Consider the following 18244-nt stretch of genomic DNA (forward strand, 5'->3'; position numbering starts at 1 on the left):
GCACAATTAAGGCCTGTGTTCTATTTGGATCAGTACGTAATTCATGCTGATGAGACATCTGAGTACAATTACAGCCAGGGTTAAGGCTTCATCTACTCTCCAAGGTCTGACTTCTCATGTATTTGACAACAAAGGCGATGTAAAGGCTACAGTAGTCCTTGTGCAACAAGTCCAAACACAATAAACCAGTTTTTGCTCTATTTTTTTTTTTCCACAGATCCCGTCTTTGTGGGCTCGGCTTACATCGAGGAGAGTCAGCCGATAGGGAACCCCGTGGGTGACGACGACAAAATTTACTTCTTCTTCAGCGAGGCGGGGAAGGAATTTGACTTCTTCGACAACACCATTGTGTCGAGGATCGCTCGCGTGTGCAAGGTAAGCGGGCAGACACCTGGTCCGCTGCGCACACAAACACACACAAACAGACGCCAGGACTACAGATGCCTTTGCCTTTCATGTAGGTACAATTGCCACTCAGGGTGAGGCGGGATGGTCTCATGTTAGAACACACTTGACGCGTCATGGAAATAGTGCATCACGAGCTTTTTTTGTCAGACTTTAGAAACCTGTTTATCACTCATTTCGTTTCCCTGTAGGGGATTCATCCACACCTTCTTTTTTTTCCCCTCTCCAGTGTTTTTAACCAATTTCACACCAGTGTTGAGAAAATTATTCCCGTAATTTCCGGCCTATACGCCGTGATTTTTCTCCTGTTTTATGTTTGACTCTTTGACCTGCAGACACTCAGTTACTCAATACTTGAGTATTTATTTTTCAAGTGGTTTCTCTTACTCGGGTAGTTATTTGGAAGACTGCTTTTTTTCTTCAGTCTATTACTACTTGTACTTGAGTACAATTTTTTTCCTCCCAACTTAGCACAATTGACATGCTTACAATGTCTCCCCCTTTTTTGTGACATTTTTGTGATGTAACTTTTGTGCTTGTCTCAATAAAGGTTAAATTCTGGTTAGTATTGATAAGGGTTTGGCCGCAATCCAAACTCGATCATCATTGAACCTCTCTGTGATCAATGAAGCGGTTGCCTGGCTTCTTGTGTGCACGGTGTTCTCGCTGCGAGGCTGTCGCCTCCCACTGTTGTTCACCGGTGCTGCTAATGTCCACATTGGTCGGGGGGACAGCGTTTAATCTTAAGCGACAGCTTAATGACTTACTCCCGCAAGGCTTTGGCGCTACGCTGGCTCCTTTTCGAGGTGCGCCTTGCCGATCTCTTTTGGGTTCTATATATGAACATGACTCTGTGAAGGGAGCCCCAAACTGTATAGGTTTCTCTCTAATGGATTTTTATTGCACCGGAGGCGGCATATTGACTCGCTCTTCCATGCAGGTGCTTGCCTTTCTACTCCAGATGAACGCTTCAATACATCAATGCACTGCATAGTAATCGTGTTTTAGTATTTCATGCATGTGTTGCTGTTTTTTTAGCATCCTAACTTTATTAAGCTTTATGGGCCGGTTGACAGTAACTGTTCCTTGTTTCATTTAAAGAGAGGCTACAAAACAATAAATACATACTGTAAACAGTATTTTTCCAGATGAATAAAAGTTTTTTTTTGTTTTTTTTTAAACATCCATCCTTTTTTCTGTACCGCTTATCCTCACGAGGTCTGTGGCCATGCTAGAGCCAATCCCAGCTATCTTTGGGTGACAGGCGGGGTAAACCCTGAACTGGTTGCCAGCCAATCGCAGGGCACATACAAATAATTAACCATTCACACTCATATTCACACCTTTGGGCAATTGAGAGTCTTCATTCAACCTACTACGCATGCTTTGGGGACGTGGGAGGAAACAATGTTCCAGAACATGACAAACTGGCATGTTTTTCCTTCAACAATGAAGAATAGGTTTCCCTTTGTTCAACAGCGGGTGAGAAGAGGCCTGAGAAATGGAGGGAAATTGTGCTGGTGCCCGTTTTTAAGAACAAAGACGACTACTGCATGTGGAAGTCGGAAGTGGCAGATACAATAAGTACTGTATGTTAGAATAATGCAGGAGATGTACAAGAGTAGTAGAACAGTGGAGAAGTGTGACAAAGGAGTTTAAGATGGAGATGGGACTGCATCAGGGATCAGCCTTGAGCCCCCTCCTGTTTGCAGTGGTGATGGTTAGGCTGACAGATGAGGTTAGATTGGAATCCCCAATCATTTTTGCAGATGACCTGATCTGTGGTGAAAGCAGGGAGCAGGTGGAGGAACAGTTAGAAAGATTGAGGGGTATACCAACTTTAATGATGCGACGTTTGGTAACTTTAGCAAGGTGGCTTTCATTTTTTTTTTTAAGTTCCTGAAAAGTAGTACTGTGCGAGATGTGTGGCGACCCCCCCCGACAACAACGATATACTTTAATGGATGCATGCCTTCCCTTTTCCATGTTATGGATCAGGGTAGCGTTTATTTAATCTTGGCCGGCTCCCCTCCAGCTCAGTGTGTGTGTTGTCAGATAAAGCGAACCATCTTTGCACATCTTTGATGGTTTCCCGCCTCGTTCCTACTACTGTTTTGCTCTGCCTCTCCAAGTCATTCTGCTCGAGAGTTGTTGTTTTTCTTTTGCAAAGTTTCCTCTCCCCTTTCTCCCACTCAGTCTTTCCTGTGTTTATTCAGGTGCGCGCACTGGATGGGTTGACGTGGAAAAGGTGGTGAGTTACTCGTGAAACCGAGGAACTGTTATTCTTTTCCAGAAGTGGGAGAAGATGGCAATGTAGCGCATCTCATCAGGATCCGATATCAACGCCCTGGACTGGTCGCAAGCCAATTCCAAGGGACACGTTGATAAATAACCATTCACACTAACACCTGTACCGATTTAATTCTGAGTCATCTATCGTGCTTGTTTTTTGGAATGTGGGCTTGAGAAGTTGTCAGCACCTGGAGAAAACGCACACAAGTCCAGAGTGAACGTGGAACCTGCGCTCTTAACTGTAAAGCACAAGTGCAAACCACTTCTTCACCGTGCAGGCTTTTAATGTAAATTATCATTACTGTCAATACTATCAATCAAACATGACAAAGATGGTTTAAAAAATGTTAACTTGTGACCTACCTTTTTTTTGTTGTTGTTGTTTTGACAATGAGTCAAGACATTTTTTTTAATCACTTGCTGGAGGATAAGGATAATGGACATTGTTATGCGGCTGGCTAAACACGTTTGTGCAAATGTCAATTTAAGCACTGACGTTAATGCTTTGAGGAGATTTGTGAAAATGAGTTGGGTTTTTTTCGTAATCTGTTGTTAATAGCTGAGGGGAAAAAAACCCACAAACTTGCAGCTTAATACTGAAAAATCCCCACCCATGCTTGAACATGTGCCATTCGATAACTTGTTGCCGAGTGTTCGTGTTCGCTATGGACGTCTCAGAAAGACCAACACAGCGAACGTACATATATGTGTATGTCTTTTTATCAACTTTTATTTTAATGTTAGGTGAGGGTTAGGATATAATGTATGATAGCCACCTCTATGTAGAAGAGGGGAACTATGAGACTGGGGGATTTCCCAAGAAGCGTCTGTTACGTACCCAGAGTTCCCCTGTTAGTAACGCATTCGCATTCATCACAAGGAGACTTTTCAGCATGGATGAGCGCTCAGACCATCACACCGGCCCCTCCTGTGTGGAGTTTGCATGTTCTCCCCGTGCCTGCGTGGGTTTTCTCCGGGCACTCCAGTTTCCTCCCACGTCCCAAAAACATGCAACATTAATTGGACACTCTAAATTGCCCCTAGGTGTGATTGTGAGTGCGACTGTTTGTCTCTATCTGCCATGCAATTGGCTGGCAACCAGTTCAGGGTGTACCCCGCCTTCTGCCCATTGACAGCTGGGGTAGGCTCCAGCACTCCCCGTGACCCTTGTGAGGATAAGCGGCAAAGAAAATGGATGGACGGATTCTGCAGTTAATAGTTTTTTTTTCATTGATTTGACAAATCTACTTTTCATTCGAGCGGAGAAAATAATTTCTTTATTCCCATAATTCAATGACAGTATCTTTGGTTAATGTGCAGTCTATCTTTACATCATACAATACATACTGACAATGCTCTCTTGCTTGGTCAATTTAAATTCTCGTGTAAATGTTATACTGTAGGGTAGGGTCTCAAACAGGCAGCCTGCGGGCCCTTTGTGGTCCGTAAAATGGTATTTTGTGCCCCCCACCTTAATATGAAAGTTTAATTTTAGTGTGGCCCTCGAGTTATATGAATGGAACTTTTACAGTGTTGTGTGCCTGGCTGACGAACCTACCAATCATGGTGGGGTACATGGCTCTTGGGGGTACAACATCGTCTGGGCTTTATGCACGGAAAGAAACATTTTTCAGAGGCAAGGTTACAGCATGGCCTGGGAGAATTTTATTAGTAGTTTTGCTCACAACATGTTTACAGGAGCATCCTTGTTTATCTTATTTAGTGTTGGGGCAAAAAAGGACATTTGTGAAGATTGGATTTTTTTTATATATATTTCTAATTTAAGTGGCTGGCATGTGCACTGAGGCTGCCTCCAGCGGCCCCAAGGTAAACTGGCGGTTCATCGTGAATATTCACCCAAAACACCAATATCTCTATTTCTTGCGGCCAGTGTAGCTTTTCCATTGATCTGTTCCGTATTCTACTTAAAGATGTTGGTCAATAATGTGAAATATTGATGCAGCAGATTTTTCTTTTTTGACTATTATTGTCACTGTCCGGCAGTTATCTGGGGGGAGTCGCCCTCGTGCAAAAGTACACCACGGTTATTCTCAATAAGAGCAGTGGACAGCCGAGAGAACAGGAATGCACACTCCTCGTTATCGGACGTGCACCGGCTACTGTCGTGCAGCCTAATTGGCTCCCAGGCCTGCGGCAGTCCCAGCAGGGTTCACCTCAGCACGCAGCCAGATGATTTTTCATGTTTTAAGAGCTCACAGTGGGAGGGAGTGTTCCACTTCTGACATGACACCCCCCCGCTCTCAAAAGGGAGTTCAGTATTTTGGAGGCCCTGACGCTGCTACAACTCGTCTTCAGATTTGGGTGTTTTTTGTTTTTTCCTCCTGCACACGAGCCACCTGGCTGTTAGTTCGCTTCGGTGTGTGTTTACAGGCTCTCCGATAATTACCAGGGTGCCGGTGTTTATGTGAGGATTCTTCCCGTCTCTGTGAAATCTCAGAGGAAGGTGTGAGGCGTGAACCCAAAAGCTGTAATTAATTTTCCCAGCTTTGTTTAAACTTGTGCTACGTCCTCTTCGTCTGGAGGCAACTGCAAGCCATGTTTGTCACTTAATTCATTTAAAGGAGACTTATTTAGACTGCATGCCTGCTTTTTAAGGACATAAACACAGTTTTAAACAGCTTCTGAGCTCTTCAAGTGGATCCAAAGCAATGCAAATTGAAATTATGAATATAGTTACAGCCTAATAACCTGGGACTCCTCAAACTGTTAGTCACACTTGCATATAAAGAAAATATGCCAGCTGTTTATGATAAAATTTAAATGGCATTCATGTAGTTTCGTTCTCGTAACTGGCCCCCCTGAGGGCAACCATAACTACCATGTGGCCTCAGATGAAATGAAGTTTGGAGTACTGCTATTTGCGTATATGTCGCTCGTTACTTCTACTGCCTTTCGAGGACTCTCAGCTCAGTTTATCGTGCAGATTTTTGTGACCAAAGGATTTTATTTGGATCTTCTGTGACTAGTGTCATCTGTCTGTGCAACTTTGAGTAGAACCAGCCGTGGCCTTTAAAGCACAAAGAAATGCATCTGTGATAGACCACATTCATGTTCCAGCTTGAAAGCACCCCCCACCCCCCTGCCCCCCATGGACAGGAAAAGGCATTCCCCAAACTGTTTCCGTGGACGGTTCACATTTTCCACAATGTTCTTCAATTTTGACCATTTTTTCCGATGTATGTTCCCAGGGCGATAGAGGTGGCGAGCGTGTCCTGCAGAAGAAGTGGACCACCTTCCTGAAGGCCCAGCTCCTGTGTTCCCTGCCAGATGATGGCTTCCCTTTCAACATCATCCAGGACATGTTTGTCCTGAAACCCATGGGGGACAGCTGGGAGAGCACAGTCTTCTATGGCGTCTTCACGTCGCAGTGGTAAGTGGCCCACAGGCGTGGTGAAGAGGGTATCCTCCGGTGGGCTGGTTTGGGACAAAAAAATAAAATACAGAACAGTATATAGTATGTACAAAATGTAAATATACAGTATATTCTTATGCACATTTCTTGTACAGTCTGTTGTACAAGAACAGGAAGTGGATCGATGCCACGTAACTTTTAATCGGGATTTATATTTTGCTAAGATGGCAAAAAAAATTCATCTTTACAGTTTGGACACCAATAACAGCCAAGAGACAAAGCAAACGTCTTGATTAGTTTTGTTTAAAAATGATAAAGTAGTATTAAATTAGTAAAGTAAATTAGCCTTTATTAATCATTTTGTTTTTTAGTAAAAAAAAAAAATCCTCTTTGTTGCAACATATTTAGAGCTAAAATTTATTCTTTGCTACACCAAATTAATTGTTAGCAGTTATCAATCTGCTTTAATGGTATGTTTTTTCTCAATAACTTGAAAAATTGACAATATAGAATTAACAAATAATAATAATGGATAAATCAAAAATAATAACCAAGCAGAATGGTGGCATGGCGGACAACTGATTAGCACATCTGCTTAAGCGTTCTGAGGACCAGGGTTCAAATCCTGGCTCCACCTGCGTGGAGCTTGCATGTTCTCCCCATATCTGTGTGGGTTTTCTCCGGGTACTCCGGTTTCCTCCCACATCCCAAAGATGTGCGGGGTACGTTAATTAAAAACTGATTTGCCTACAGTTGTGAATCTGAGTGCGAATACTTGTTTATATGTGCCCTGCCTCGCACCCAGAGTTACCTGAAAAGAGCGCCCTTGTGAGGATAAGTGGTACGAAAAATGGATGGATGGAAAAGTCATACCTAAAAAAATCCATCCATCCATTTTCTTTGCTGCTTATCCTCACGAGGGTCGGGGGGAGCGCTGGAGCCTATCCCAGCTGTCAATGGGCAAGAGGCGGGGTACACCTTGAACTGATTGCCAGCCAATCGCAAGCCACATAGAGACAAACAGTCGCAATTACAATCACACCAAGGGGCAATTTAGAGTGTCCAATTAATGTTGCATGTTTTTAGGGAGCGGGAGGAAACCAGAGTGTCCAGAGGAAACCCACACAGGGAGAACATGCAAACTCCACACAGGTGGGGCGGGACTGTGAGGCCAACGCTTTACCAGCTGATCCACCGTGCCGCCTACCTAAAAAAAAATTTATATATATATATATTTAATATTGTGAATTTGGTTAAAAAATATGAAATATTACACTGTACATAACTACGCAGGTTTAGTTTCTTTATCATTAGGAAGTACCAGGTTGCTGAACGGCAGGACAAACTCTAGCATGGTCTCTACCATAATACAGAGGCACTACCAACTGACTGCTGGGATTGTATCATGTCATATACAGTGACAGGATTCAATGACATTGATTCACAAAACCGCGTAAATTAGTAAATTCTTTGACAGGTACAAAGGAGCGTCGGGGAGCTCTGCAGTGTGTGCCTTCACCATGGCACAGGTGGAACGGGCCTTCAATGGCCGCTACAGGCAGGTCAACAGGGAGACCCAGCAGTGGTACACGTACAATCACCCTGCACCAGAACCACGACCTGGAGCGGTGAGTTGCATTACAAAAGCACAGTGTGTGCTCTGTGTTTGGATGAGCGTGCCGTATACGTAATTATTCACCTCTTATTTGGCACCCGCACAGTGTGTGACCAACCACGCCAGGCAAATGGGAATCCAGTCATCCTTGCACATGCCAGACAAGGTGCTCAACTTCGTCAAGGACCATTTCCTGATGGACAGCGTCATCCGCAGCGCGCCTTTGTTGCTGAAACGCAGCGTGCGCTATACGCAGATTGCCGTGCACAAGATCCAGGGCATGGAAAGGGCCTACGATGTGCTCTTTATTGGAACAGGTAGAACAAAAAAAAAAAAAAAAAAACAAACAAACACAAGCCAGATCAATGTTTGTCCAAAGCGTGTCTTGCAGTGTTGAACTGAATTCTACCACCTGGGGGCAATTTCAGAGAGACTTTTGAGTTGCCTTAAGGAGACGTATCGTGCTTTTTTTTCCTTTAACATAATTCATAACTATTTTCCAGTGTCTTAAAAGCATTTCTCTGAAATGGTTTTGTCAAAATACCTCCAAGAATCAAGAATCAATTATAGCACTCTTTAGCAATCAAATCAAAAGTTTTTGCTAAAAAGAACTACAAAAATAAGACAACTCTGCCAACTTTAGCGTGTTGGTCTTATCTCGTCAACATAATTTTAACGCGAAGGACAATAATAACTTTATTCATTTATCATATCACAACAAAGACTGTAAGTGGACTCGAGATATCCTTTTGTGCTCTGTTGTGACAATTTACCCACTTGTGCTGCTAACTGTGAACAAGATTGCTCAGCTCCCAAGCTTGAAAGCGGCCGAGTGCTCAAATTGACAACAGGACTAATTATGTAACATAATAATAATAATAATAACAGTGGATCAGCTGGTAAAGCGTTGGCCTCACAGTTCTAAGGTCCCGGGTTCAATCCCGGACCCGCCTGTGTGGAGTTTGCATGTTCTCCCCATTCCTGCGTGGGTTTCCTCCAGGCACTCCGGTTTCCTCCCACATCCCAAAAACATGCAACATTATTTTGACACTCTAAATTGCCCCTAGGTGTGATCGTGAGTGCGGCTGTTGTCTGTCTTCATGTGCCCTGCGATAGCTGGCAACCAGTTCAGGGTGTACCCCGCCTCCTGCCCATTGACAGCTGGGATAGGCTCCAGCAGTCCCCGTGTTCCTCGTGAGGAAAAGCGGCGAGGACAATGGATGGATGGATGGATGGATGTTCCAAGCCTGTATGTGGCACATGGCCACATCAGCAAGCACAAATACAACGCCACCATATCAAAAACTTCATCAAGCATGTGCCGCTTATCAGTTGCTAACTCTGTGAGCTAATGCTAATCTGTGCGTCCAACAAATCTCAATACAGATCTGCTTACCTTTTGGTTTTGCTGATAGGAGCGATGTCACGTGTGGGGGTTTCTGCCTATTCCTGTTTCAGACCTTGTAGTCTGGCTGTCACTTGAACGAGCTTCTTGCACTTCACGCAGTTTAATTAATCGTGAAACAGGTGGAAATGCATTGTGGTGGGGGCCATTGTACTATGTACAGGGTGTACCCCACCACTTGCCCAGAGTCAGCTAGGATCTTCTCATGCACACCCACAACCCTAGTGAGGATAAGAGGTATAGAAAAATGATGGATGGATGCACGGTATACACTATTAGCCCTACGATTACATAACAGCGGCACAAAAGTGCTTGTTGACGGATATATTTTTCCACAAACTGGTTGGTAAAAGATTTACTTGGTATTTTACTCTTCACTTGAAGGCTGGGCAAATATTCCAAAGACCCAAATGTTTGTTTCCGTAATGTTAAGCGGACCTACAGTGCCCGGGCTAACATGGGACGGGTCTCAAACGTGCAACCCATTTTAGCTTTTTTGCCGTTGTGCCCAGATGACGGAAAGCTGCACAAGGCCATCAACGCCAACGACAAGATGCACATCATCGAGGAGATGGTTCTGTTTCCCGACCCGCAGCCCGTGCAGCACATCGAACTGGACCCTCAGAGGGTAAATACATATTTACAGAGCTTTTTTGATTAGAATTCATTCAATTGTGAGAAATGGGGAAAAAAAAAACGGCACAAGAGCTAAATTGTGTGAGCTGTCTGAAGACATCCCTCCCCTCTGGCGCCATCTTGCCGCATTTTCTTAAGAGTTATTTGGCCATCTGGAGCAGGGTTTATGATCCTCGCTGGTGTTTTAGCTGCAGCTCAATTTCATTACCTTCCTTTCTTTATGACATAATGGCCTCTCCCAGGGGCCCGAATGGACTCTTATCGAAAGATCATGTCATTCTAATAAAGTCCGAGCTACTTTCCCATGTATTCCGGCCGATGAAAGACAAACAAGATGATTCAGTGATGTTTAATATACTACTGGGAAAGGCAGCCTAAATATAGACTCAGCGCGTGTCAAAGGTGATAAAAATGAGTTGAGGACAATATTGCGGGTATGCGTGGTCACCCCCAATTTAACAACCCCACCGACGCCAAGCTAGGTACCGTCTGGACAGATTTTGTGCTCTATTTACTTAAATTGCTTTTAATTATGTAATCGCTTCAACACGAGGCAGCACTGATGATGGGATTTAGCACAGCTGCCTTGCGGTACTGAGGTTCTGGATTTGAATCTCCGTTTGGACCATCCTGCATGGAGTTTGCATGTTCTGGCCATTTTTGTGTGGGTTTTCTAAAAAATGATAAAATCAATAAAGTGAAAAATTTTAAAGTATTAGTTCAGTTCATGAGATTGACTAAACAGATTTTAAAAAATACATGCACATGAAAACTCTCATATCAATTGATGCTAACAGAAATAAGATTTTATTTTAAAAAAATACACTGGTTATGCCATTTTTGCTCATGCCTGCATTGAAGGGTCTGAATCCCAAGTTGAACTCCAGGCCCGGGGGCCAGCTCTGTCCTGTCACATCATTTTATGTGGGCTGCGAACACAAAACCACGTGCATCGACTTCACATTTCTTGCTGAAATGCTAAAATTGCTAAACACTTTTTTCTGCCAATCTATCCTTTAAAACGTTTTTTTCTTCCTGATTTTAAAAGTGATTATAAATCAATTTGTTGTGTACATGTAATAATATGCATGGAAACGATGTGGCCCATGACAAAAATGAGTTTGACACCTCTGCTCTAAATCGTCCCCAATGAATGCTTGCTTTGTCTTTATGTGCCCTGATTGGCTGGCAGCCAGTCCAGGGTGTACCCCGCGTCTCCCCCAAAGTCAGCTGCGATCGGCTCCATTTTAGCCGTGACCCTAATGAGGACTATAGATGGTTTTATTGTATGTGTAGTTTTGCGTAAAAATATAAGAGGCAGCATTGTTCTGATGAAAATGTTTTGTCCTTCCCATTTACAGGGCCTGCTGTTTGTGTCATCCTACTCGGGCCTGGTGGAGGTCCCCGTGGCGAACTGTTCCAACTACCTAAGCTGTGGAGAGTGTGTCCTCTCTCGAGACCCTTACTGCGCCTGGACCGGACGGCTGTGTCGGGACGTCAGAATGGCCCCGCCCGACAGGTACGGTGGCAAGATCGGAACTGCGAAATAGTTTAGTTTAGTTTAGTTTAGTGTGAAACTTTAGCTAAAATACAGCACCATAATACAGTGGCGCCACATGGGTCGGACGCAATATGTTCCAAGATACTGTTCGACCAAGAATTTGTTCAGATTTTCAGATGTTTCCCATAGAAAATAAGGGAAATTCAAACAGTGGCCATAACAAAGCATTTGTTAATGTTGGTTGGCTGTCGACCTGACGTCTACAAGATGGGATGTGACTTCTGAGGTTTCAAAAGGCACATTTCTCTCAGGTTTGAATTACATACTTTAATACAGTGTTTCTCAACCAGAGGGTTGCGGGCATTGAGTGGTGTATGTGGTGTCATTCCAAGTGGTCCGTGGAAAATAAAATTTCTTTTGAAAATATACTCTAACATTTATAGAGAGAGGATTATTTTCCTAAATAAATGACGAAGATATTTATTTACCAAAATTATAGCGGGTAACTATTGCGGAACTACTGCATTATTTTCTAATTATGAGCCCTGTGGCGTTTCAGTCGGTATACACCGTTCGTTTCTTAATCATGCTTTTATTGTGACATATCTGCACGAAAGTGATGCTGGGAAACACAATGACTTGCAAGGTTCAGGGATCAATAATTTACTGGGGATCCGGGGCCCCAAAAATTTGGAGACCCGCTGGTGTCATGCACAACTTAAGTGTTTCCACTCTTTCACGCTGTGTACCAAAACAAATGGAAAAACAGGTCAACTGTCATGTTGTGAGCGAGCACAAGATGCTGTTAAAATGAAGATTGTTCCCCTTTGTCATGCTGCACTGGCAGTGTGATCATGCCTTTAATGAAAGACTGTAGATGGATGGGCATGTGCACACAACATGTCACTTAACTGGAGCTGCGGGTGCTTTCGTTTGTCCTGTTCTGTCTCAGCCACTGGCAGCAAGATGTGGAGGAGGCTGACACCTCGGCAATTTGTAACAAGACGCTCTCCGGCCCGAGATCTGTCCGACCAGCAGCTGCCCGTGAGTGTGATTTTTAAAGAGTGACATTTTTCAAAGCAAAATAGATGCGGATCCTGTGGCTTGGACAATAAAGCAAACAAGTTGACTTTTTCAGCATTTTACAAAACCTCAATATGCTATTTTAAACCCTTTAAGCAAATTATATTTGAACACAAATGGTCAAGCAATTCTCATGAGCAGATATTCATTAACGTCTGTTAAGAATGATGCACAAAATTTTCAAACAAAAAATTTTTGCCCATGTCACACACTCTATGTTATAAAATGTATCTTTTGAATTGCATGGTAGGCTGGACTAAATCCGCTCAAGATCGCAAAATTGCTGAGTTCCCCACCCATGTTTTAAAAAGCTTTTTTTTTGTTGTTTTTAATTTACTGTATGACACATTTGTCTCTTGTTCATTCTTTGGAAAGGTGGATCACGTTGCCGTCTAATCACAATTCCTACCAACACGTTACGGCTCTTGCCCTGCAAACTGCGCTCCAACCTGGCCCAGAGGAAGTGGCGCTACAGCGCCAGCGCCAGCCAGTTCCTGTACACCACGCCCGAGGGCAGCCTGGTGGTGGTGGCGCACGTTGACAAGACTGAGACCTACGAGTGCTGGTCGGAGGAGGAGAGTTTCCGCCAGCTGCTGGCCAACTACTGCGTGAGAGCAGAACCTCATGTCGAGAGCACCACGGTCGCGCTGAGCCACTCGCGCACGCCGCACGTGAAGCGTGAGGAGGTCATGATCCTGCCGGGCGAGTCTCGCTCGCAGCAGATCCACACCAAGACCTACTGGAACGAGCTCATCGTGGTGTGCGCCCTGCTCGCCTTCTCCCTCGTTGTCTTCTCCTTGTTCGTCATCTACCGCAACCGCGACCACATGAAGTCCATGCTAAAGCAGGGCGAGTGCGCCAGCATGCAGCAGAAGAAGCCCAGGATGGCCAGCAAGCCCACAGAGAGCCTGCCGCTCAACGGCAACACCATTCCCGTGTCCACGTCGGACCACAAGGGCTACCAGACGCTCAACGACAACTACATCTGCAGCACGCCGACTAGGGAGTCATCGCCCGAGAGCAAGAGCTTCTCCGACGCGTCCGACGGGCGGCCGCTCAACGTCAAAGAAAGCCACGTGGAGTACTCGCCCACTCTCCCCCGGCCCAGAGTGCGGTTAGGCTCGGAAATTAAAGACTCCATCGTGTGAGACGAGACCCCGACGTCTTTTTATTTTGCTGTTTTTTTTTTCTTTCGAGCTGCGTGGGACGGGAAAAGCAGCTCCAGCGGGCGCGAGGACTTGGCAGCTGCTGTCCGATAGTTTTAGTCAATTTCCTCATGGCCACTAATTGCATACAAAATGCGTGCCGAGTGTGGCTATGCAAGAAAGAAGACGCTCTTTTCAGTATTTGTGTCTTCAAGTCAGTTGTTCTTAGACGTCTACTGCCACCAAGTTCAGGTTCAAGGAGGACAAAAAACTGATGCGTTCTTACGGTCTGTGTGGACGATGATGAACAGAAAAGGGACGATCAGACTGTGTGACATCTTAACAGATGAAAGAGGCAACAAAAAAAAGGCCACGCAACGCGTTGACTCTCACGTCCTGAATGTATGTCCGGAAAAGAAAAAAAAGACCAGTAAACGCACCACGGACCGTCGGACGGCAACGCGTCAAGGCTGAATTGTGCAGGTACTACGATGATTATGAAATATGGGAGCATTAAGTGGGGTACACGCATACCTATAATCAGGCTGAATTCGAGTATTTTTTCACTTTTGATCAAAGTCGGCAAAGGCCTAATTGTCGGATGTCTCACATATTATCCTGATCAATTTATACACTAATGTGAGGTGTTGAGAATGATTTTTTCCATGCCAAATCTGGTTGGAAAAAAATAATAGTAATGTTTAACCCATTCAATATTTACGATTTTACACAATTGTCCATTGTGTGTTCAACACCAAGATCCACGGACACTCTGTGTGACATGGAACGGAATTTTAGCCAATCAGAAAGCTCGCTGAAGGTGGCGCTGTTGCTCAACACAAAAAGGAAAAACTGGTTTTGTTACTTGTTTATAGAACGTGTCTCACAAATCATTCACCATAATATAAATGACAAGATCAGTTTTCACTAGATTAACTAACACATGGGCTGTGTTCAGACTCATTCCCCACTTCCACATTTTTTTATGTAGTGGACAACAGTGAACCCTCGCATATTTGCAGTTGAGCATTTGCCAATTTCCCTATTTGCTCATTTGTTTTGGAACTTATCCTCTGCTCTTTGATGAAAAACTAACAATGTTGCTTTGTTGCCATCTGGTGGTATTTTGGTGATAAGGAACTATGTTGGAATGAGTGGAGGAGTTTCATTTACGCAAAAGTTAAGCTTTGCAAGCAACTTGTCATCTGAAGGTAAAATAAACTTTTTTTTACAGCAGGTGTCAATTACTCACAGATTTTCAATATTGGCATCAGATCTTGGTCCCAATATCCCGTGAATAGGAGTGGAACACTGTACCCGCATAAAACCCATCCAAGCACGGGGAGAACCTGCAACTCAACACAGGAAGGCCAGAGGCCAAAAATAGTTTTCGAATATTATTCGGGCACGCTAATAATAACAATACAGATGATATGCCTAGGTCAGTGCCTCCAGTAAGAAATATGAAACAAATAAACTGCGAAAAGTATTTTATTTTGAGCTCTGTATATTTTACCAAATGAATGCAAACAAAGCACTATTTCTATCCGTTGTATTTTTTTGCATTTAGTATTACTGTATCAGTGCTATAATTGTACAGATATATTGCCTTTCTAGTGACCATCAGTTGCACATTACTTATCAATAAGCATTGTGGGATACATTGAGGACACTATATAGAAGATAATATGTACTCATCATACATTCCAACAGCACTGGAAAATGCCCATCTGATTCCAAACAAATATCTGCTTCAATTTTTCTTCGTATTTTTGGGCTTTGTGGACGCTCTGTTGCAGTTTTGACACTACGACAAACATGGTGATGTGTGCAGTTGTTGCTCATCTTGACCTGAAAACTCTAAACACTAAAAATTGGTATGCGTGTACCCCACTTGACTTAACAGAAAGCCAAGGAGTTGAAAAAAAAAATTCAGGGTTGCACCGAATCATCATGTGCTCTGTGCCAAAAAAATTTAAAAAAATCCAAAAAACAAGCAACAATTAACTTATCAAAATGCAATAGTATCATTGTATCGTGATGACTAATTCCACATCATTTGACTCAACATTGCAAGGAGCAAACAGACGGTTTTGCTAAAGGCACTAAAACATCATCCAGTGTTCAGTGGTGTTTTTATATGAATAAAAGAAAACGGTGGGTCTCAGACCTCTTGAATAGATACAGTATATACACGGATAACTACTTTCTCTTACTGTCTGCTTCTTTTACTACAAAGATGTAAAAAAAAAAATCTCAAACCTAAAAGAGAATATTAGCAAGCTGCCTCAGCAATGTAAAACAACAGAATTGTCTTTTCCGGGTCACATCACATTGCTGTGGTCACTTGTTGCTTGGCAGGAGTTGTTGGGTACAACAAGCCCAATGAAAAAAAATCCCGATTCACAGTTTCTGTCGCCTCTCCCTGACCTTTCTCAGATGTTTTTCTGTGGGAGGTCTCTGCATTAATTAAGTGTGACCGGCCTACCAAGCATGGATATCATAATTTTTATTTATTTTTTTTAAGATGCTGTTTATCGGACACTGATTGTACAAACGCTAACTAGCAACTTGGTGCAGCGGCCATCCAAGTAAGGAAAGGGAGGTAAAGGCAGAAAATAAGGAAGCCGGTCAGATGGAAGCCAAGGATATTTGTTTATTTATTCACAATTTATGCACAACTATGTATTGGATATTTTTTAAAGTTGGACTTAGTACTCAGGTGTACTAAAAAAAAAAAAAAAAAAAAAAAAAAACACCCCCCCAAAAAAATTTTTCATTCCATGCATGCATCCATCGTCACTTAAGTCCAGTGAAAGCACAACAACAACAAAAAAAAAAATCAGGGTGTTTGCACAGCTTGTCAATTTCCTCATAAAATGCAATTACTGTACTGAGAAAATAGAAAGAAATGACGTTGGGACCATTGTGACCATTCTATGTACACTCTTGAGACTTAATAAGCAGACTTTTCCCAAAGATGTTAGGCGCTCATGCAGAACAATATTACTAACAATGTACAATAGGCCACATAATGTATACAGCACCTCCATACTGAACTTTATATATTTCAGCATAAAACCTTTCAAATACAAAGTGACTGACAACTGGTTCCGTTCCAACGAATCCAGTTTACGGCATAATTGCATAGCGTAGAGCGCGAAAAGTGGTCTATTTATTTTTTTGCATTATATTGACATCTGTGCTTAATATTGTGTGTGTGTGAGTTTTTAAGGGACCTTGTGTAAGATGTGTTGTATAGAAGTGAACTTTTTGCCACTAATGTTCATTCATAATACTTCTAATAAGCCCGCTTGTGTTTGTCCATCAAGCATGTCAAAGTAGTATCTAGTTCTAATGTACTTTCAGTAAAAGAGGACTGCAGCAATGTCAATTAGCGATACGCCGATACTAGCCACTTGTTAGCTTAGCAATTCTGAAAATTGCGCTTTTATAACTTAAAAAGGTGACGCTTTAGTTTAAAACGTGCCAAAATTGGGTGAATCGGGTCATTAACATGCTGGTAGTTTAGAATTACTTCAAGAGCGATCCAAACTACCTGTGTTTGTGCTCACTGCTAACATTTTCCATGTTTAAATCAGAATTTTAAAAAGTATACAATCCCAATCAGGGGCATAGCACCAGATTCTAGGCCCACATACAGTATCTCTACGGAGGGCCTCCTTCCAAAATTATTTATCGGGGGGGGGTTGATGATGTTTAGCGACATGGAGTCCATCCCAGGGGACTTTGGCAGTTAGCAATGCTTGAAATTGGGCCAAGCATAAATTTAAAATGTATGTAATAAAGTCAAGTGGCCGACAGTATGCGTGAATTGTGGATTATTAGGATTCCCGCATAGTTTCTAGGCAGGACACGCCCCACTGCAACATTATTGGCTGCTGCGTGCGTAAAATGCACAGTAACGAGTTGACCATCCTAGACATGGATCACATTTGTGCGAAATGAAAACAAAGATTGTTATGGTTAAATTTACAGCAAGGATTAGGGGATAAAGATGGTTTAAGACGGATTGTTAGAATTAGGGTGAGTTCAGGTTAGTGGGAACCAGATTAATGCCATCATACTTTCTGGAAGCAGTGGCGCGTGTTCTACCGAGATACTGCATCCAATCATAGTGCAGGGGTGCTCGTCTTAGAGCCAATAATATTGCAGAAGGAGCGTGTCTTGCCTGCAAACTAACTAGCAATCCCAAAAATCCATGAACTGTGCTTTGTTAGACTAACCCTAACCTTGACAGCTTGATCAAAAGAAGAATATATGCTGCTTTTATATGCTTGATAACTTCATAAACGTACAAAACGCCTTTGACGTTCTGCCATTTTTTTCCGACGTGTGCCATGTCGTACCGCCTAACGTAACATTTTCGATTCACGTGTCATGGTTTCATTAGCCGCTAACCACAAAAATGGACACTGCTGAGAATGCTTTCTTATTTTGCACACACATGCCTTTCTCAAACTCTGTGTGCAGTATACAGTAGTTACCATTTGGCCTTAATTGTCAACGTGCATATTTATTAATGATGACGTTTTTTTTTTTGTTCCAACCCAATTAAGCATGCTTCATTTTGAGTGGTGATGCAACATATTCAACTGGATATGAATGTAGCCAGATGTTTTAAGGCATTTTCCTTTGAATGGCCACCTCATTGATTTTTTTTTTGGTTTGATTTTTTTTTTTTGTCATTTTTTTCCCCCCCGCCTCAAACAGTCCCATGTCAAATACCAGCACAATAGAGGTACAACTAGCATTCAATATTTATCAA

At 43.0% G+C, this 18244-nt stretch overlaps 1 protein-coding gene across 1 annotated transcript in view; it reads left to right on the forward strand.

Moving 5' to 3' along the window:
• The window catches only part of LOC133498086 (semaphorin-4B-like), a 63480-nt gene extending 47787 nt beyond the window's left edge, over positions 1 to 15693 (forward strand). The window contains exons 8-15 of the mRNA XM_061814510.1: positions 218 to 375; positions 5907 to 6088; positions 7548 to 7698; positions 7792 to 8002; positions 9603 to 9718; positions 11088 to 11245; positions 12180 to 12271; positions 12686 to 15693. Coding sequence (XP_061670494.1) covers positions 218 to 375; positions 5907 to 6088; positions 7548 to 7698; positions 7792 to 8002; positions 9603 to 9718; positions 11088 to 11245; positions 12180 to 12271; positions 12686 to 13458 — 1841 coding nt within the window. The 3' untranslated portion in view covers positions 13459 to 15693. The remainder of the gene's footprint in view (positions 1 to 217; positions 376 to 5906; positions 6089 to 7547; positions 7699 to 7791; positions 8003 to 9602; positions 9719 to 11087; positions 11246 to 12179; positions 12272 to 12685) is intronic.
• The last annotated feature ends 2551 nt before the right edge of the window (positions 15694 to 18244 follow it).

This window comes from Syngnathoides biaculeatus, chromosome 3 (genome assembly GCF_019802595.1).
Source record: "Syngnathoides biaculeatus isolate LvHL_M chromosome 3, ASM1980259v1, whole genome shotgun sequence".
Classification (NCBI taxonomy): domain Eukaryota; kingdom Metazoa; phylum Chordata; class Actinopteri; order Syngnathiformes; family Syngnathidae; genus Syngnathoides; species Syngnathoides biaculeatus.